A 22,181-nucleotide genomic window follows, 5' to 3' on the forward strand; every position below is an offset into this window, starting at 1 on the left:
TGACTACTCAGAATATGAAATGTTTATATCAACAAACGCTAAGTAGAAGCACTTATTAGCATTTAATGTCACTACACGCGAGGTGACACCTGTACTGCGCATGCGCCGAATAACGTCTTAATAGTGTCATAAGTGTCAGGGTTTCTGGCGATTGGACAACCCAGAGCAAAACTGGATTAAAATTCAAACGGAACCCTAAACCATAAAATCTATAAATAGTAAATACTAACCCACTAACCTCGTCACATATACACTGAACTCTAAGAAAGCTTCAAAATTTTCCAAAGAGCTTCAAAACTTCAAAAATGTCTTACAACGAAAGTTATTTCTCTCCAACTCTCAAATCCTCTGATCAGGCTGGTCCTTCAACTAGCCTAATGAGAAAAATGATTAAAGTACACTCTTGGGCTAAGAATCAAGAGGTATTAAGAAGTCGATTCTTCCACCCTGACTTCATCTCTTCAGAGACTCCATTCTGTGAATGGATCAAAAACAACAAATGGACAGGTCTCTTCTCTCCGTCCGGGCAAACCTATCCTACAATGGTAAGAGAGTTCTACTCCAACCTGCATGTTGATGCAGATGACTCTGACTATCTGGAGACCACAGTCAAGGGTCAAAAGATAGTGATAACCCCTGAATATCTAGCTACATTGCTAGAGATACCAAATACAGGGATCCAGTTCAGAACCACAAAGGAGCCGATACCGAAAGCCATCGCAGAGAAGATGAAGGGATTCTGTAAACCCAGAAACTACAAGGGAGAAGTACCCAGCACCTGCATGGGCAAAAATCAGAAGATGGCCCACTTCTTGCTGACCAACTTTATCTTCCCTAAACTCAGCTCTCCCTCATCTGCCTCTAATTTTGAACAATGTTTCATCTGGCATATGCTGACCAACACTCCTTTCAACATGCCTGTATTTTTGGTCGGGGCTTTCCAAAGAAGCGGAAGGAAGCTCCGTTTAGGTTCTCTCATCACCAGGATAATACAAGACAAGAACATAGAGACTGTTGGTGAAATAAGTTCAACGGGAACTGCTATCACTGCACGTCTGCTGAATGGACTCTCACATAGCAAACCTCTTAGAGGATATGATGAAAATGCCACTCCTGAGGAGGAGAATCTTATGGCTGAGGATGAGCAACCCATTGGAGAAATGGAAAATCTGGCTAACCTGGATGCCATTATAGATGATGTTATGGCTGAAGCCGCTCACACTACTGAGGGTACAGAACCAATCAATGAACCTCCAACTGAGAATCCGTCCACTGTGCCATCTGAGGTTGCTGAAGCTGAGAAGAAGAAGAAAAAGGGAGCATGCTCGAAGGATATTCATACTGTCCCGAGAAAGATAAGGCTGATAGAAAGCAACAAGAGGAAAGCTGATCAAGACCTAGCTGAGTCAGCTGAGAAGAAGCTGCGAACAGCTGAAGAACCTGTTCTTGAGGGTCATGTTGCTCAAGAGGGGTCTCCACAAAATCAAGCCTCTGTTCCTCCCGTAGAGAAACAAGCCAAGACCCCTGTAAGTCCAAAAGAAGCTCCACTCCCACCTCAAACTCAAAGCAACTCAGCACCTGAGGCCAACACGCCTCGTAGTCCTGTCACTACACAAGGCCCTCAGTGTGAACCCACTTCTGCCAAATATGCACACCTTGGTGCCACTGAGTCAGGTCGGCGTGTCATCGCCTCAGCAAGCACTCTGCTTCAAGAACAAGCACCTACTCTATCAACTCCTGCTCAGTCCTCTCATCCACCTGTCACTCACCATATTCTGCGTGAAATCCATGAATTAATCAATCACTTCTCCTCTATCCAGACGCAGCAACCCACACATGCTCACATGACCAGAATGACTGAACTCATGCTGGCTATAGTCAGTCATATGAATTCCTTGGAGGGTCAAATACGTGTGCTGCAGGATCAGGCCAAATCTCCTGCCCCTACCGTTAATTTGCCTACTGCTGATGCTGGCAAAACGGGGGAGAAAAGTGGCAACTAAGGAGAAGGAACTCTAGAGTGTTAGAGAAACTAGAGTGTTAAGTGTTAGAAGTTAGGAAGAAGAACTTTATCTTGTTTGTTTTTGTGTTGTTTTATTTTATGCCTAACTTGCCTAACTTCTGTTACTCCTGAAATACATACTTGCATTCATATTTTAACTGTTGATTATTCACCCTTTAAATGCCAAGTATTATATAAATGCATGCTGCATATAGATGTTTGAACTTGTCAAATATAAACCATTGAACAAATGATTTACTCAGCGCTCTGTCACTATACATCACTTCCGCTGAATACTGAGTAAAATAGAATATGACCCATAAGCTGACCTATAACTGAAAACTGATCTTAGGCTTATTCAGCTAAACCTTAGAATGTTTAGAATAAAACTAAGTCAGTAGTTCTATCCTTACGGGGGAGTTCACTTAATTAAAAAAGGTCAACTATCATGGGGGAGCTCATACTGAGTTCCTTGCTGATTAGTTTTGCCAACATCAAAATGAGGGAGTTTGTTGAAACACCTTTCCACAGGATTTTGATTTGACAAAATTAATTAAGTGAAAGTAAATATTCTATAACACACTAAGTTTAAATGCTTTGATTTAGTGTTACTAATGTGTTTGTTCAATGTTGAGTTTATAATTTATCATAAGACATAAAGATCATAAGGCTCAAGCCCTATATGGAAATCAAGGCCCAAGTCAAACAAGCCAAAGATCACTCAGCCCGCGTATCTCCAAAACGTCGCCGTTGAAGTGATGAAACGCATGCTGAGTAAAGAAGGATCGAGAAGATCCACGTAGACAACTTCGGTATGAAGCTGCTGAGCTGTCTCGACAAAACGTGCAAGACAGCTACTGACCATAAGACAGCTTCCAGACAAAGTATTTCCTCATTAGGTAAAGGTCAGAAGACACAACAAGCTGTCTGGTTGACATTACCCAAAATGGTGGAACATACTGACTCACTGACCGAAGAACAGAAGACACTGGAATCTGATTGGCTAACGAGAACTGCTGGCAGACTCAGTGAAAGCGACCTGTAGCCGTTTCCCTCCAACGGTTATTTCGAAATTCGAAATAACCAGAAGCTCTCATAGCTCTCTATAAATAGAGCATTCAGAATCCACATTCTTTAGAGAACTTTGAGCAAGAGCCGCTACGCTGACCAAACGTATACAAAAGTTCTCCATCAAAAGCAAAGCAAAGTTCTTACACTACAAAGTCTATTCATTTGTGTAAAAGTCTAGAGTGATTGTTTTTCAATCATCTAAGGTGTTCTAGCAATTGTTGTTTAGGACAAAATCTTTATCATTTCTAGAAGTAGAAAGGAGAGGCTGAGTACTCGGTTTTAAGTACTCAGCGGAGAGATTAGGATTGAGTAGAAGTATAGAGGAAGGTACTCTTGTCATACTCAATTGCTGATATTGTAAAAGGTTTGAGGCTCTACCTTTAAAGAGCTCAGTAGAGGATTTGAAATCTCGGAGGTGTTCCGGGGACAGGACGTAGGCTTAGAAGAAGCCGAACCTGGATAAATCTGCTGAGTGAAGTTTTCTTAAACCTTAACTCCTTATTTATATTGCTTGCTTAAAACAAACTAAAACTGACCAAGTAAAAGAGGTCAAGCTGAGTTGTGCGCTACAAACGAGCAGGTTCAGGAATAGACTCTAAGTGCTATTTCCTGACCTAAGCAACGAAGCTGTCCTAGTCACTAGTTGACTAAGCCAGTGTCTTGCTGAGTGTTAAGTGCCGCTGTTTTATAAGCTTTTCTTAAAGAAAAGAAATCTGCCCAAATTATTTTAAAAAGGTAAAATAGTTCCTAACCCCCCCTTGGAACTATATTTGCAACCTTACAAGGGACCAACAAATAGCACGGACCAGCCTAATCCGGTCTATTTATTAATATTCATCAATAAATTAATAATTTATATATTAAATATTTATTTTTAGGTATAAATTTTATTTTATTTAATTAAAAATTATGTGTAAATCCCTACAAAAAAAATTATGTGTAAATTTTTAGTTGGGTTTATATGGGTTAGGATTGTGATTTGATGTTTAAGCCTAAGCCCGCCTAAATTAATAGCAGGCTAGGCTGGGTTTGGACTGGGTGTTTTATCTAAAAGCCTGTTAGGCCCGGTCCAGCCCGACCTATGGACATATCTACTTAACACCAATTATCTCTCATGATTACGAGTCTGTTTAGTTTACCTTGTTGTTTGATGTTGGGAAATATTGATCTTAAAAGTAGGGATTCTTTGATTTTATAAATTAAAAAAAAGAAGCTATTTTTTTAGCTATAAAAAGTAAACCAAACACCTAAAATTCTGATTTTCAAAGTGAAAAAGTAAACATTACCCTCTATGTATACATCCTGTTTTGATTGATTAGATATATTACACTATTATATAGTAGAAGTCTTCTCTCTGTTATAGTTGCATATCAATTGATTTAAAAAGAAAGAATTTTAGTTTTCTGTGATTTCATAATATATTTAGAAATGAAATACTTTTAAATTCCATGATTAAATTTGTTTCTATCCAATATACAAAGATATATATTTTTCCATATACATTTTGATTTGTTATTGATAAGTAATAACATGATACATGCGTGCAATGTAGATAATAAAAATTATTAGAGAGAAAAGAATTTCATAATAACGTCTGGTAATAATAAAAGTTACTTTTGGACCTTAACTATACACTTTTGATATGGTATAAGAGCCTTTAGATCATACAGTCAAGTGTTCGAATCCTAACTTCATTTATTGATAGAATTTTAATATATGGCAGGATGAGTCTATATTGTACATGATTTTACGGGATATGATAGAATTTTAAAGTGTCCTGATAACTCTTTCAACTTGCATAAATTTTCAATTAGTCCTATGAACTTGCGTAAAAGGTAATTAATTGATGGCCTGATACATTACCAGCCCCCTGAACTTTCCAAAATAGTAGATTGACTCCCTGAACTTTGCAAGTGTCTAACCAGCTCCCTAAACTTGCTTATTTCGTATCATTAGCCCCCTAAACTTGTCCATAAAAGTAGATTAACTCCCTAAACTTTGCAAGTGTCTCGCTAACTCTCCAAACTTGTTTATTCTGTAACAACTAAATACAAAAACCATAATACTAACTGTCGATCATCATCCATTCAATCTCTCAAACCTGCAACACTAACTCTTATAATAGGTTGAAAGGTAGGAGAAGTGAAAAAATTACCTCTCGAATAGATGAAGACGTATTTTTAGAATTTAGGTTTAATAAGTTTTTGTATTTAGTTGTTACAGAATAAACAAGTTTAGAGAGTTGGTGAGATACTTGCAAAAATTCAGGGAGTTAATCTACTTTTATGGATAAGTTTAGAAAGTCGGTAATACGAAATAAACAAGTTTAAGAAGGTGGCGAGATACTCAAAGTTCAGGGAACCAATCTACTAATCTAGACAAGTTATAACCTAATGATTTAGGGCTTTTAGTTATTAACTTATTATAACTATTGAAAATGATGGATGCAATTTATCCGTCAGAGTATTTATTTATTTATTATTTTTATGTTATGCATTTGAAATAAAACTATATAAATAACCGCTCTGCTTCCACTTTCTCATTATTTCCTCCCTCGCTATACTCCTCTCTCTCTTTCTTTGTGTTGAAGATGAGAGGCGGCGGATTTCTATTGGCATTGTTAATGTGTGCGGCGAGTGCGGCAGCAAATGAGGGAGTGAATGTGGAAACATGGAGGAGGAGGTGGAGGAAGATAAAGTTCGACACAGGAGGTTTGAGCAGAGAGAGCTTCCCGGAGGGATTTGTGTTCGGAACGGCGACGTCTGCTTATCAAGTTGAAGGAATGGCCGATAAGGATGGTCGAGGCCCTAGTATTTGGGATGAATTCGCCAAAATTCCTGGTATTTAATTGTTAATTTTAGCTTAATTACTTTGAATCTTACTGTGAAGAACTTATATATTTAATGGATGATGTGGGATTTGCAGGAGTTGTAGCCAATAATGCTACTGCAGAAGTAGCTGTAGACCAATATCATCGTTACAGAGTATTTCCTTTTTCTTATCTTTGGTTTACATCATTTCTCTTTTTAAATTGTACAAAATTGGCTATGAACTTGAACTTCAAAGTCTCTCTTGTTTAAAATTTCTAAATAGCTACTTGAGCTATTTAGACATTAATTGAGGGACTACGAAAGACATTTTGAAATCAAACTTTTTATACAAATTCAGACATTCAAAGCAGCTATGATATATTAAGCCTTGTTTTTATCCATTTAATTCAATACATATATCATGAATTGGAAATCATTTATTACATTTATCAAATCAACGGGTTAAATATACGTTTGGTCACTCAACTTTGACTATTGTTTCAAAATTTTCACTCGGCTTAAATTTTTCTTACTAAAATTGTTCAATTTGAATTTTTTCTTCAACGAAATCATCCAGCAAAATCTTAATAAAATATGATGTGGCTTCCCTATGCATGTGTGCTTCAAGTTTAATGCTCTAATTTGCATAGGATCTTTTCTATTCACCTTGGAAGCATAGGTTTTGAACTTGCACGTAGTTGGTGTCCTTGCGACAAGGCTGCCATGTGTCGCTTAGGTCAATGATCTGATGATCTGTTTGAGTGTAGTTAAGGTAGTCGTTGAGAATCTAAAATTGAATGATTTTATTAAAAAAAATTAAATTGAGGAACCATTTTGAGACAACAATTAGAATAAAATAACCAATTGTGCATTTTGGCCTCTCTAATTCTCAATTTCTCTGCTTAGCCACTGTAGTAATTCAGTTTAGGCACGTCTGTCTAGTGAGACTTCAATTACCAACATATCCAACCTAGGCTGGGAAAATTTTCGATTTTGATCGCCTAATCAGTCCAAACAGCTTTGTTTTAACACTGGTACAGAATTTTCCAAAGTAATTACCTCATCTTGTTTGTTGTGTTTTCATATAAACTTTCAATGATCTACAGGAAGATGTAGAGATAATACACAGACTGAATTTTGATGCATACCGGTTTTCAATTTCATGGTCCAGAATTTTCCCAAGTAATTACCTCCTCTTGTTCTGTTTTTATCCATTACAATTAAACCCATATATGTGATTCTTAATCTCTCACCCACCTCTGATATGTAGATGGAACTGGTGAAGTGAATTGGAAGGGTGTTGCATATTACAATAGGTTGATCAATTACATGCTTCTCAGAGGTTTGTTTTAAATAAGAATTCATGTTTTCAGTTTAGTATTTTCACAAACATTTCTAACTTATGCAACTATTTGGATGTCTTTGTCTGTGTCTATAGGCATCACTCCATATGCAAACCTTTATCACTCTGATCTGCCTCTTGCACTTGAGAAGAAGTACTTAGGCTTCTTAAATCGCCAATTTGTGTAAGTTTTACTTGTTTTCCGGCAAGTTTTAAATAGTAAATTTACTGTTATGCTGTGGGAGCGTTGGTCATTGATCAATAAAGTCACAGATACTTCAAGAGTAAAAGGACACCAGTAGTTTTATCAAAAAAAAAAGGACACCCGTAGTAAACTTTCACCCCTGAACGAAACGAAACATGGTTACCACCTAGATGACATGTTGTTTACACCTAGATGACCAAAATGACGTGTTAGTTAGGTGGCAGCCACCTGTCATTTCGGTTAGTTATAAACACCCCAGCGACTTCAAAATTAAAAAGACACCGAAAAAATGTGACGTGATTGTTACATCCGCAATATTCATCTTTCACCGCTGACCGAAATGACATGTGTTAGCTAGGTGGCAACTATGTGTCGTTTCGGTCAACTAGCTTATTTCAGTAAAGTCATTCCGGCAACTTGAAGAGCAAAAAAACACTGACAAGTGATGTGGCTGCTACATAGTAGTCGACTTTCACCGCTAACCAAAAGAATGTATGGCTGCCACCTAGCTGATTGAAACAACATGTGTCATTTGTTTCGATCTGCTAGGTGCAGTCACGTGTCATTTGTTTGTTTCGGTCAGTGGAGAAAGCTCACCAGTGCTGACGTGTGAGCCACATCATTTTTCCCGTGTCTTCTTGCTCTTGAACTCACTGGAGTGATTTTATTAAGTGACCATTTTGGGACAACCATGAAACTTGAGTGGACAACAGTGATTTAATCCTTATTTTGAGGGATATACTTGTATTGAACTTTGCAGGGAAGACTTTACAAACTATGCTGAGTTTTGTTTCAAGACCTTTGGAGATAGAGTAAAGAACTGGATGACATTCAATGAACCTAGAATAATTGCTGCTATGGGTTATGGCAATGGAGGAACTGCTCCTGCTAGATGCTCCATTACAAATTGTAAAGCAGGAAATTCTTCAACTGAGCCTTATATTGTTGCCCATAATATAATCTTATCTCATGCTTCTGCAGTTCAGAGATATCGCCAGAAATACCAAGTTAGTATCTCAGAGCTCTTCCTTCGTTTTCAACTGGATCATCATGTTCTTCAATTCTTTGAAAAAATGTTTATAACTTATCAGGAAAAGCAAAAGGGAAGAATTGGAATTGTGTTAGATTTTGTTTGGTATGAACCTCTTACTAGAGGAAAAGCTGACAATTATGCAGCTCAAAGAGGAAGAGATTTTCATATTGGATGGTATGTATCCCTTCTTATTGCTTTCAAAGTATGTTTCACAGAAATGGAAACGAAACGTGAAAAAGCTAGAAAAAAAAAGAGTTTCAGTGCAACATAGCTTTCAAACATATTTGTTAAAATTAATTATACGATAAGGTAAACATGCTTTTAATGCTGGTAGTTAAAAGTAATTTTACCCCTAACGTCATAAATGATACTATTATATCCCTAATGCTTGCAAGTTGGGCCAATTTTACTCGTAACTTATGAAAGTTGGACTAATTTTCAATCATTATTAACGGAGCGTTCTATGTAGTCACGAATCTCGTTATCTCCACTCCGTCTATGCATCATAAATCACTGATGACCGTAAGTGACCGTAACTGATCAAGGAGGTATATGGTTTTTGTATTTAGTTGTTACGAAATAAGCTGGTGAGACACTTGCAAATTTCAGGGAACTAATCTATTTTTATGGACAAGTTTAGGAAGCTGGTGAAACGAAATAAGCAAGTTTAAGGACACTAACAAAATTCAGGAGTCAATCTACTTTTACGGACAAGTTTAGGCCTAAAGAGATTTTTGACTGCGTAGAGTATAATTGTAATAAGAGTAAAATTGAGCTAACTTGCAAACTTAGAAACAAAATTGATCTTGATTGCGAAGGTTGGGGATACCTTGATTATTCTTAATTCAGACAAAAAATTAATAATGTTTTTGGGGATGTGGTAGGTTTATGCATCCCATTGTGTATGGTGAGTATCCGAGAACTATGCAAGAGATTGTTGGAGAAAGGCTACCTAAGTTTACAAAAGAAGAGGTTAAAATGGTGAATGGCTCCATTGATTTTGTTGGTATCAACCAATACACCACTAGATACATTTTTAATCCTAAACAAAAATCTGATTCTCTGAGCTACGAGGAAGACTGGAATGCTGGATTTGCAGGTAAAAAACTTCAGATCAAACATTGTTTTTAAATAGGGATACGGTTCAAAAATACCTCAGACATATTCGGGTAAAAGTGCAATTTTCGCTATAGTTGAGTTTGGCTTGCTCATATTTTGCTCGTTAGAAAATTAATGAGCTCGAGTTCAATATCATGTTCGTGAGCTGCTCGCGAGTCGCAAGCAACTCGTCAATTCTGTTCATGAGTTTGGTTCACGAACAACTCATTAATTATGTTCATTTGAAATTTCTTCAAGTACTTGTAAACCCTACAAAACTACATTGTTTTACATTTCTACCTTTATAGAAATACTATTTTTCAAAAAATAATGGAACCTAGCTTGTTCACGAGCGTATTCATGAACATTACAATCGAGTTTGTTCATGAACCTCTATAACTGAGCCTGTTCACGAGCTTTTGAATCGAGTTTCGCCGTGCTCAAGCTCGGTTTCTTTATAAATCGAGCCGAACACAGTCGAGCTTTTATCAAGCCAAACGTCATGAGCGGATCAGTTTATTTATAGCCCTAGTTTTCGCCCTAGTTCAATTTTTTGGCCTTTTTCAAGGAATTTTTTCGATGAATTCATCGGAAATTGCCGAAGAAAAATTTGGCTGTAATTTTCGTCGAAAAACGCAATCCAGTGAGGGGGAAATTGCAACTTCTTATCCCTTGTTAAATATAAGGTTACTAACATGAAGTTTTGTGGACTTTGTAGCTTCAAAGAGGGGAGTGCCAATTGGTCCAAAGGTATTTCTTATTACCATCTACATTTTTTTTAATAATGCAAGAAGCCATATGGTTGTAGTTTATGTTGCACGAAAATGGAAAAGAACACCGGACAACGTTATTTCTAAAAAAAAATATAGCTAGAAAACAGTGGAAAAGAAACTAAAACTCTAATGAAGAAGAGTTTCCGAACATAGGTTTAGTTTTTTCTCATGTTATTTTTGTTGAATATTTGCAGGCAAATTCAGATTGGCTTTATGATGTACCATGGGGATTTTACAAGGCTTTGATGTATATAAAAGAACGCTATGGAAACCCTACAATGATTATAACTGAGAATGGTATGTTCAGTTAGTTATTAACATATGTTGTTGAGTTCTATCTGAGTTTGTTGGCTTTGAATCTCGGGACTGAAGTTTGAAGTCTGTTTCACAAAGGTTGCTGAACTTTATTTTCTCTCAAAAAGATGGCTTAATACTATACGATGATTGGGCCTTAACTATCAGTTTAGTTTAATCGGTTCCATGACATGGTATCAGAGCCTCTAGGACCAAACGGTCGAGAGTTCGAATCCTGGCAACCTCATTAACGTATGGAATTAAAAACATATGGTGGGATGTGCCTGTGTTGTGCACCCTGCAAGCCCAAGGGGCATTGGCGTGTGGGGTGTGTCAAAGATTAATATAAGATATATGATTGTGCCTTAACTATCAGCTCGAGCTTTTAGTTAAATCGGTTCCATAACAAATACATCCCTTACAATTTTGGAAAAGTTGAAATGTGTACACTTTAAGCAAGTTCAGAACGTCAATAGATCATTGTAAGAAAGTTCGGGAGGCTAATAGGTACCTTTCAAAGAGTTAATTGGTCATTTAAAGCAAGTTTAGGGGTTAATAGAACTTTTCCAAAAATATATTAATCCCAAAAATTCATTAAACTTTACATTTGATTTCAATAAAGTCACTCAAGTCAATTTGTATATGAATATTCACCAGAATGCTGACATGACATAGACAGTTGACTATATCTCAACTAAACGCCATGTCGGACTAGGATGTGATTTTTCAAAACTATTTTGTTGTTGAGGATATGTCACGTGGTATATACGGGCTGTGTCATGTTTCTTGCCTTAAAAGTCGGACACGTCCAACATGGCATTTAATTAGCCAATAGTCAACAGCCTTGTATGTCACGTCCACTTTCCGTGACGACTGGTCATGAGAAGGTGACGAGAGGGTGGAAGCTCTAAGCCAAGTGAGATCTAAGGAGGTCAAAGTGGACAATATCTACGTTGTATTGGATTAGTCTGCTACAAATTACAACGATTTATTGAAATCAAATGTGAATTTCAGTGATTTTATTGAAAGAAAATGAAGTTCCGTAACACTTATAAAACGGACTTCCAAACTTCAATTACCGTCTGCATTTTACCTTTTTCACTCTGGTACAGGTATGGATGATGCTGGCAATGTCACACTATTCCATGGATTACATGATATAACTAGGATTGACTTCTACAGAAGCTATCTGAAACAACTGAAGAAGGCAATTGACGATGGAGCCAATGCGGTTGGGTATTTTGCTTGGTCGTTAGTCGACAACTTCGAATGGGGAGCGGGCTACACTTCGAGGTTCGGTATCGTCTTTATCGATTACTATCACAACTTGAATCGATACCCAAAAATGTCTGCTTACTGGTTCATGCAACTACTCCGCCGAAACAAGTATTAGCCTGTGTAGGTCTCTTTATGTTACACGAAAAATGACACAAGGAAATGTTATTTATAAAACATAGCCACTAATCGAAAATGGAAATAGAAAAGAAACTGAAACGGATATGAAACGCTACTGATTAGGATATAAAGTAGATTGGCAAGTGCAAGTGTAGAAAGTCAATTGCATTGTTAGTTACTCTACTTATGATTATATATATGAATACAAGTTTTACAAGTTCTGTTTCAATTTTTTCTCTTTTAATTTCTCAATCTGGCATTTATCCAATAATTGAAAAGAAATGCAAGATAGTATTAATTGACAGAATTACTTTTAATGTTTCTTTCCTAAAGCTCACTCTTTCTTCTTAATTACTTTTTTTTTTTTTTGTTACATTCTTATTATCTTTCATAAAGCTTACTGAATGGAATAGAGAATATAATAGGAGAGAATAAAATAGAAGCTATTCATCAATCAAAAAAAAAAATAGAAGCTATTCTTTCAAAATAGGCGTAATGCATACCCAGCCCCCTAAAGTTGTTCATTTTGTTCATTTAACCCCCTCACCTCACGGGACAACCCTTTAACCCCCTAAACTCTAAAAAAACGCTACTTTTAACCCCACATATTAGACTGCCGAGATATAATATTGTCCGTGTGTATCACACGCGTGACACGTGTGTATCCCGCATTACCCAGCCCCCTAAAGTTGTCCATTTTGTTCATTTAACCCCCTCACCTCACGGGATAACCCTTTAACCCCCTAAACTCCAAAAAAACGCTACTTTTAACCCCATATTTTAGACTGCCGAGATATAATGTTGTCCGTGTGTATCACGCACGTGACACGTGTGTAACGGGATATTCCCTCACATGCTCGGCGAGCAAGAATGGGTGTGCTCGGCGAGCACCTTGGGGAAATCGATTTCCCCACTTCACCAGGCACTCAGGGCATCGATTTTAACTCTTCCTTTGTATTGTCTTCCACTGTATCTATATACACTGTAGTCATAATTCATACAAAGTTAAAGCATTTTTTACAATTCCAACGTGGATTGAGACAAAAAAAAGCACCAATTAAAAATTAGAAAGACACCAATTAAATCTTCTTTATCTCCAATGCCCGTACTTGAGTTGGAACTAGGAGTTTTTTTGGAGTTTAGGGGGTTACAGGGTTGTCCCGTGAGGTGAGGGGGTTAAATGAACAAAATGGATAATTTTAGGGGGCTGGGTATGCATTTTTTTTACCGTTGGAGGCAAGAACAAAATCCTCCCACGCGCCTCCTGTGTTTGAGACACAAACGTTGACTAGGTCAATGCCACGTCGGACGATATGGCGTTAAAAGTAGCGTTTTTTTGGAGTTTAGGGGGGTTAAAGGGTTGTCCCGTAAGGTGAGGGGTTAAATGAACAAAACTAACAACTTTAGGGGGCTGGGTATGCATTAGGCCTTCAAAATAATTATTCCTTATTTGATTAAAAGAATGAAATAAATTGGAATAATTAGTTTTGTAAATCAATTGACATTCTTACCATCAAGTGTAATTCGCGGTTTTGATCACATGGACCTTAATGACCATATAGTATTTGGTTTTTACTGTAGATCTAGGCTTATTAGAATTCTTTAGTTATTTTAAAATTTTAATTATTACAATAAATTATTCAAATATATATTAATTCAAAGGAAATATGAAAAACGGTAAAAAAAAATACGGAAAACACACAAAACATGAAAACAAAAAAATATTAAAAATGTAAAAAAAATGAAATAAAAGGAAAAAATTGTGAAAAAGCAAAAAACATATAAATGGGTTAACACAAAAAAACACGTAAAAAAACAAAAAAAAAGGTGTAAGATGGTAAAACGCAAAAAAAAAAAACCCGTAGAGACGTGGAAAACTATAAAAACGCGAAAAATAGTAAAAACTTGATAAACGTGAAAAATTATAAAAACACAAAAATAGAAAAAATGTAGGAAAAACCTATGAAAATGCAAAAAAACACAAAAAAAACGTAAAAACACACAAAAAAGAGTAAAAAAATATGGAAAACACAAACGTAAAAAATGTGTTTCTAATGTTTTTTCGTGTTTTTAGCGTTTTCATATTTTTTTTTGTATTTTTCACGTTTTTCGTGTTTTTTCACATTTTTGTATTTTTTGCATTTTGTCACTTTTTTGTGTTATTCATATTTTCTCATGTTGTTCACATTTTCGTGTTTTTTTTTGTTTTCTCACGTTTTTTTTTTGCATTTTTCGTATTTTCATGTTTATTGTGTTTTCACGTTTTGTGACGTTTTTTGCATTTTTCCTGTTTTCGTGTTTTTCGCATTTTTTCACGTTTTTATATTTTTCGTGTTATTCGCGTTTTTGTGTTTTTACGTTTTTCACGTTTTCGTTTTTGTTCACATTTTTCATGTTTTGTAACGCTTTCGTGTTATTCATGTTTTCATATTTTCACATTTTTTAACGTTTTTTCAATTTTTCACTTTTTTTAGGATACAAATTATGTATTTGGCAAAATTTATAGGATTTTAGGGTCCGTTTGGTATGACGTAATGTAATGTAATGTAATCAACTTTGTAATGTAATGGAATGGAATAGTGATTCCATTACCATGTTTGGTTGACAAACAAAAAAAATAATGAAATTTAATTATCATTACAATACTTATATTTGTTTAGTTAAAATGTAATCATAAAATAAATAGTTAAAATCATCGAAAAACATGAAAACGTGAAAAAAACGAAAAATGAAAAACACGAAAAACATGAAAAAATGCAATAAAAAGATGAGCTATATTTCGTCACGCTTTTCGGGTTTTTCGTTTTTCGTGTTTTTCAATTTTCACGTTAGTTTTTTTGTTTTATCGATTAATAAGAATTGTGCATAATAAATATTAATAATAAAAATGAAAGATTAGTCGTAATGAGAATTCATGTATATTCTTTATGTAATGCACATTACATAAATTTGTAAAGAAAACTTGAGTGATGTATTTGTGATTCCGTTACACCAAAAACAATATGACTAATCCAAACATGGTAATGGACCTCCATTGTAATGGGCATTCCATTACGATGCTCATTACGGCGTACCAAACAGGACCTTAGAAATTACCTGGAAGGTAATTTTGAAAATGAAGGATAATATTGATTAGGAACAGTTATTCCTAGGTTGAATCAATGGATCTTTATTCCTTAATTTATTGAGTACACATTCCATGGAATATCTATTCCACATAAAAAAAATTTTGAACCAAATGTTGGAATAGGAATTCCTAAGGAATAACTATTCTATTCTCTCCATATTCCATGAACCAAACGAGCCCTTATGGTCTAATTATAGGATTATTTATGTTAATATTAAGCCGTCAACAGTCTATCGACAACACCAATAAGTAGGGGGGGGAAACAAAGGGTACGTAAAGTTTCCAAAATACGATTAACCTCTGGATTTTAAATCACTGCATATTTACATGGTATTAGCCATTATTTACAAGAACGTTATGTAGTCTTAGGATCATCGCTATCATTTTCTAGTCTTACTATTACTCTGAGGTCTACTTTCCCGCTCTATCTTGCGGGTCATTTGTGTAAAACTGGAACCACTGAGACCACTCGACCAATCTCACCCACTTAACTACTGAGCGGTAGATCCGGGGCATGGTTTCGATCCACTGTCTTCAGAAAATTAAGGTTGGGGGTGTAAGATAGCAGGGGAAAAAATATGAAGATTTAAAATTAGCCACCTCAACGTAGTAATCTTGTATTCACAAATACCATTAAGGTGCGATGTTGACTGGGTTCCACTATAGAGGGGGTTGTTGGAGTACTTCTAACAATACTTCAGCACCCAAGAAAATCTATTCTAGTTCCATCTAGGAGCGGAGTTACAGGGGTCACAAAGGGTACATTGACCTCCTGACTGTAAAGAAAAGTTAAAATCACCGATACAAATTTGCTTAATGTGTTACTCATGTCTAAAATTGCATATTTAGAATCTGTAGCGAATTTGGCTGAGTGATGGAATTTGTCGGGAATAGCCGTCTCTTGGGGCGGAGCAAGCCGGGGGCCTAGGGGGCCGCAACCCCCGGCCACCGGCTCCACCCTTAAGCATCGGTGCTTCCGCTCCCTGTTGCCCCTCTATTAGTTTATATTGATGTTATGTAGTATTTTTTCTAATATTTCAAAGTAGATGAGGTGGTTTAAGATGTATTTTCATATTCAATAGGTTTAGGTTCAATTTCCACCAAACTCGTTTTGTTTTACAAAGTTTTTGTTTATTTGAACTTTATTTTTTAATAATTATAAAATTATATTACCATTATTAATAAATTTTAAATGGAATTTTTATTTTCATAACACTTTTGAACTCATTTTTGTTATGTATTTTCCATTACAAAAATTAATTTCTTATTTTGAGACTCAAATAACTTAACTTTTAAATTAAATTTAATTTATGAAAAATATAAAAACTTTAAAACTAAAATTAAAAAATGTTATATATTTTAGAAACTATCATTGAACTAGTATAAAATTAAATATGTCAACTCTTCAAAACTTTAACTGTCCAATAAACTTTTAAAAGTTTCTAAATTATTTGTCTATTTGATTTCTTTCTTTTTAATACGTGGCAAATACTTTTATACATGTTCTGCATATAACAAATTCTATTAAGAAATGACGGACTATTGGATGCAATTGTACTTAGGCAAATAATTGAAGTTTTTTACCAAGTATATATAACATCATATGCATTATGCCAATTTAATACTAACTCCTATTAAAGTTTTATTTTAGCCCCTTATATTTGTATAAAAAAGTTGCCCAAGAAGCTCAATTTGTCATCAGAATTTGTTTAAAGTGACTGGTTGATTGTTTAAAGTGACTGGTTGATTATTTAAAAGATACATTAGATCTGAAACTTTCTTAAAATGTATACATTTCAACTTTCTAAAATCTCTCTTTACTCTGTCATTTGATTTTTTTAGAAATTAACTTTTCACTTTAAAAAATAAAGAGTATCAATAGAAATGTTTAAAGTTTATGGGTCCCTTGATGTTTTTGAATAAGTTCAGGGCACATGATGTATAAAGCTAATTAGTTATTCTAAAAATTAGGCATAATACATATTTAGATTCTAAATTAAAGCTTCATAATCAATTAGAACCTTATTGAAAATCATCAATTAGATCCCTAAACTAAGTAAAAATCATCAATTGAATCATATTCATTCGGTTGAACAGTTTCATATTCTTTTCGTCACAGTCCATGTCAAATAGTCATAGTTTATGATTTTAAGATAATATAAGGACTCAATTAATAATTTTTTCTTAATTCAAGGATTCAATTGATGATTTTTTTTAATTTAGAAATTTAATTGATGATTTTATCAGTTTGAAGTCCTAATTTTGAAGTTTTAGTTTATGCCAAAAAATTAATAAAATAAAAATATACAATTTAGTCCCAGATTGAGAAGAAAGAGCTGCCGATACTTTTCAGCAACCGCAACAAGCCCTAACTCCAGCTATTGTCGACCATCGGCAAGATTTCAAAGTACTCATTTCATTGTTCGTTGAAATTCAGAGAAGAAAATGGTGGTGCGACTCAGACTATCGAGATTCGGATGCAAAAACAAGCCATTCTATCGGGTCATGGCTGCTGATAGCAGATCCCCAAGAGATGGCAAGCACCTCGAAGTCCTTGGTTATTACAATCCCCTCCCAGGTTCGTTCACTCATTCCCGTGTGCAATTATAAGAAATTTAAGCTTAATTGCATTTTGCTATTCTTGCTGAGAAATCCCCTATCTATGGAGGCATTTTGTGTTGTGATTTGCTTGGTGAATTTGTAAACGTTTGTATTTGCAGGTCAAGATGGAGGCAAAAGGATGGGTCTTAATTTCGAAAGAGTGAAGTAAGCTTCTTCTTTTTTACTCTTTTTCCTCTTGAGATTCGCCATGCATGTTGATTTTATTTTGTTAGGTCTCTTATTGGGAGAAATTTTTGTCTGATTGATTTCAATTGAATTAGTAATTTTGCAGTTGATACCATTTCTATGTTAGGGATTTCGTGTTTAGTACATTAGCCATTGCTTGGATCATAGTTTACTTGCTGACTATGTTGCACGGAAACTAAAACCGAAAGGGAAACAGAAACAGACACTGGGAAAAGTTATTTCTAATAAAATTTAACTAGGAAACAGTAATGGAAACGGAAAAGAAATGGACACGAAACCCGGAAAAGCTAGTGAGAAAGAGTTTCCGTGTAACATAGTTTGCTGATTAGATGATGAATGCTATTCAAATTATTGCATGTGAAGGCTTGTTGCCTTTTGAGAATATTTTTTTCATTGTATAGCCTTAACTTGTTTAAGCGACCAGATGGTTAGGTTGGGGCTATTAAAATTCTTCTGAGTGTCTCCTAGAGAAATCTCTGAAAGGAATAACTTAGTTCTTTGTTATGACTACTAAAATTTATCCTCCTGAAGAAGTAGAGTGAAAAAGATGTCACAGAATTTACATTGTAAGTAGGTCTAGAGGATATCAGAGGGTGCATGGTGATAGCAATCTGTGAGAATCAGGGGAATGAGTTCAACATGAAGTTACAGAAGTAGCGCAACATCCATTTTATGGGATATACCTTGTCCTGGAAATGAGAGAGACTCATTACATTCAGGCCGCATCAATGGAGTCGCAGGAGAAGTATGATCAGGGGAAAGTAGTAAAAAAGGACTTATTCGGTTATTGGAAGAATGATAGAGGTGTATTGTTAGCATAAGTTGCTGTGAAAGTGGAAGAACAGAGCAAGAGTGATTGTAGGATAAGGAAGTACAGATAATCATAAGTATCTTCGACATGAACATGTAAAATCAAGTTGTGTGCATATATATTTGGTCCTCTTGAGCCTGACTAAAGAAAATTTATTTGAAGTGTTTATGTGAATCCGATGCCACACCTGACGATGCTTCTATTTTTCCGGGGCAGCAGTAACATTTATTTTCCCTAAGGCACTTTATTTATTTGTCCCAATACATGGCCAGTTTACTTTATCCATGCAAGATCAGGTCATCGTCGCCATTCTTATTATCATTTTCTAAGTTTCTTATTCTTTTCTCTGCATGACAGAAAAATCATGTAAATCTACGTCTGCAATTTCTCGGTCATTGATCTGAGTGTAATTTTCTGGTATGCCTTTTGGCTCCACTGTTGTATATTTCCACTTAATGCACACAATGGTTATTATTGATCTTCTCATACAAGTTTGTTTCCATGGATTAGCATTTTTTAGGATTTCAGAATTTAGTTTACATCTTTGACGAAGTAAAGTGAACACGTAACGAGAATGTTGTTTACTGTTGCAAGAAGGAAAATTTGTTGAACCTTTTTACAGTTATCATACGTTTTAGTGATTGTCATAACTGCGGAAACAGGGCAGATTTATTCCCCAATTTCGTTTAGTTAATCTGATTCTGCTGATTTTCTTCAGGTATTGGTTATCTGTTGGTGCTCAGCCTTCAGATCCTGTTAAAAACATTCTTTTCAGAGCAGGTATGCTACCTCCGCCCCCAATGACAGCACTGGGTCGTAAAGGTGGACCTCGTGACACACGTCCAGTTGATCCGATGACTGGAAAGATTATGAGCCCAGTGAATGCAACGAACGCTGGCCAATCAAATTCCGAAGAAAATGCCTCCACCGAAGAAGAATGACCACCCAATGAAACTCTTATCTCCACAGTATCCATAGATTTGTCTTCTATTACAAAAAAAGAGCTATCTATTAGTTGCTGCTTAGGTTTAGTTCAACACTTAAGTTCCATCGTGATTAGGGGAAAGTTTGAAATAAACTCCTTGATAATAACTCTTTTTGGCAACCAGTTAGTTTTGAGTAGGATTTGGAATTTGCTTCAGATGTATCTATGCTTGAATGCTTCCGTACTTCATTGACAACAGTGCTTACGGGTGCTCTCTGGTGATCTAGGAGCGCTCAATTGATATTTTGTAGGTGTTTTTGCAGAAAAAAAGTAAAGCTTCGTACACAGCTTTCATGGAGTTTTTTGGCAATCAATTGGTGCTCAAACTCCCCCTTGAATCTGTCACTAGGTACAAACCTATTTGCATTTCTGTAGGCTCAAGCTGCCCTTGTAGACTTCAGCTCTAGTGTATTCTATTAATTGAAACACTTAATGATGAAATAGTTTCTGCATTTCTTGTTGGCTATAAGCAGAAAAGGATTTTAGTATAATTATACTCATGATGTTTGTAGATAGGGCCAATTTTACTTTTAATATACGGCTTAATACATCGCCTTCTGAACTTGTCCAAAAAGTTTGATTGGTTTCCTGTAGCATCCTCAACTTGCATAAAATGTTTAGTTAGCTTTCTGAACTTGCGTAAATTGTAATCAATTGATCACTCGGTTGCCAAAAAGTAAGTTAAATGCGAAAGATGTATTCCACGCATCTTAGAATGTTATTACATAATTCAAAAGTAGATTAAAAAGGAAGTTATTACTTGCTTAACTATAAAACTTGTCTTCTCTAATATTAGAACCACATATCTCGATCTTGGTCGTTTTACTTTTTTTTAAGATACGTGCAATAATTCTTCCGCATTTAATTACTTTTTTGCAACCAAGTGATCAATTGATCACATTTACGCAAGTTCAGATAGCTAACTGAACATTGTGTGCAAGTTGAGGGAGCTATGAGGACATTTTGAAAGTTCAGAGAGTCAATCAAGTTTTTTAGACAAGTTTAGGGGCAAATAATGTATCAAGCCTAACTATATTTTTACTGCACCTTAATGTTATGCTATCGCTCATCAGCAACAACAGATCAAAAACATTGTATACAACAACAACAACAACAACAACAACAACAAAGCCTTAGTCCCGAAATGATTCGGGGTCGGCTAACATGAACCATCATATAAAACCGTGAAAATCAAGTCGTGTCAGCGACACAGATTCGCTCCCTCCACTCCGTCCTATCCACTACCATATTTTCCTCAATTCCCAATAAACTCATATCACTCTCGATCACCCTCCTCCAAGTTTGCTTAGGTCTTCCCCTACCCCTCACCACTACATCCCTTTGCCACTCTTCGGTTCTCCTAACCGGCGCATCAAGCCCTCTACGTCTCACATGGCCAAACCACCTTAGTCGGTTTTCTCTCATTTTATTCTCAATAGATGTGACCCCTACTTTTGTCCTAATTATTTCATTACGCACCCGGTCCTTTCTCGTGTGACCACACATCCATCTCAACATACGCATCTCCGCCACCGACATCTTATGGATGTGGCAGTGTTTCACTGCCCAACACTCCGTACCATATAACAATGCTGGTCTAATTGCCGTCCGGTAGAATTTTCCCTTCAATCTATTAGGCATCCCGGGATCACAAAGGAAACCCGTAGCACTCTTCCACTTCGACCAACCAGCTTTAATCCTATGAGCAACATCTCCATCTACTTCTCCATCCGTTTGGATAATAGATCCTAAATACCGGAAGCAATCCGAGGCCTGAACAACTCTCCCATCTAGGATGATTGTCCCTGCCTCCCTACTCCTACGGCCGCTAAACTTACACTCCAAATATTCTGTCTTACTTCGACTCAACTTAAAGCCTCTAGATTCTAGAGTTTGCCTCCATAGTTCCAACTTCATCTCCACTCCTTCTTTCGTCTCCTCAACCAACACAATATCATCTGCAAACAGCATGCACCATGGTATACCATCTTGAAGTGAACTTGTTAGTTCATCCATAACGATGGCAAAAAGAAATGGGCTTAGTGCGGAACCTTGATGCACTCCGATCGTAATAGGAAACTCTTCAGTCTTCCCAACACTAGTACGTACACTCGTGCATACTCCCTCATACATGTCCTTTATGATGTCAATATATTTCCGCGAAATGCCTTTCCTTATCAAGGCCCACCAAAGTACTTCCCTTGGTACCTTATCATATGCTTTCTCCAAGTCAATGAAAACCATATGCAAGTCTTTCTTCTTATTTCGATAGTGCTCCATTAATTGTCTCATTAGATGGATGGCTTCCATAGTTGATCTTCCCGGCATAAAGCCAAACTGGTTTTCCGAGATCTTCACCGTCCTCCTTAGCCTTTGTTCAATCACTCGCTCCCAAAGTTTCATAGTGTGACTCATTAATTTGATTCC

The 22,181-nt window shown here is 36.0% G+C and overlaps 2 protein-coding genes across 3 annotated transcripts; both read left to right on the forward strand.

Annotated features, from left to right (window-relative positions):
- The first annotated feature begins 5,610 nt into the window (after window positions 1-5,610).
- On the forward strand, window positions 5,611-12,240 carry LOC136203689 (beta-glucosidase 44-like). Of its 2 annotated transcripts, XM_065994888.1 has the most exons (11): window positions 5,611-5,913; window positions 5,999-6,057; window positions 6,990-7,065; window positions 7,154-7,225; window positions 7,322-7,409; window positions 8,191-8,437; window positions 8,522-8,637; window positions 9,348-9,562; window positions 10,280-10,311; window positions 10,529-10,631; window positions 11,741-12,240. In XM_065994888.1, the coding sequence occupies exons 1-11, from the start codon at window positions 5,664-5,666 to the stop codon at window positions 12,019-12,021; spliced, it is 1,539 nt and encodes a 512-aa protein (XP_065850960.1). In that variant the 5' UTR covers window positions 5,611-5,663; the 3' UTR covers window positions 12,022-12,240. The 2 variants fall into 2 exon arrangements, with proteins under 2 accessions (XP_065850960.1, XP_065850961.1); XM_065994889.1 differs by lacking the exons at window positions 5,611-5,913; window positions 5,999-6,057 and adding an exon at window positions 6,786-6,917.
- A 5,214-nt stretch (window positions 12,241-17,454) lies between these two features.
- LOC136203809 (small ribosomal subunit protein bS16m/bS16c-like) lies at window positions 17,455-20,206 on the forward strand. The gene is made up of 3 exons (XM_065995046.1): window positions 17,455-17,728; window positions 17,871-17,916; window positions 19,488-20,206. Exons 1-3 carry the CDS (start codon window positions 17,596-17,598, stop codon window positions 19,708-19,710), a joined length of 402 nt encoding a protein of 133 aa, XP_065851118.1. The 5' UTR covers window positions 17,455-17,595; the 3' UTR covers window positions 19,711-20,206.
- The last annotated feature ends 1,975 nt before the right edge of the window (window positions 20,207-22,181 follow it).

This window comes from Euphorbia lathyris, chromosome 8 (genome assembly GCF_963576675.1).
Source record: "Euphorbia lathyris chromosome 8, ddEupLath1.1, whole genome shotgun sequence".
Taxonomy (NCBI): Eukaryota; Viridiplantae; Streptophyta; class Magnoliopsida; order Malpighiales; family Euphorbiaceae; genus Euphorbia; species Euphorbia lathyris.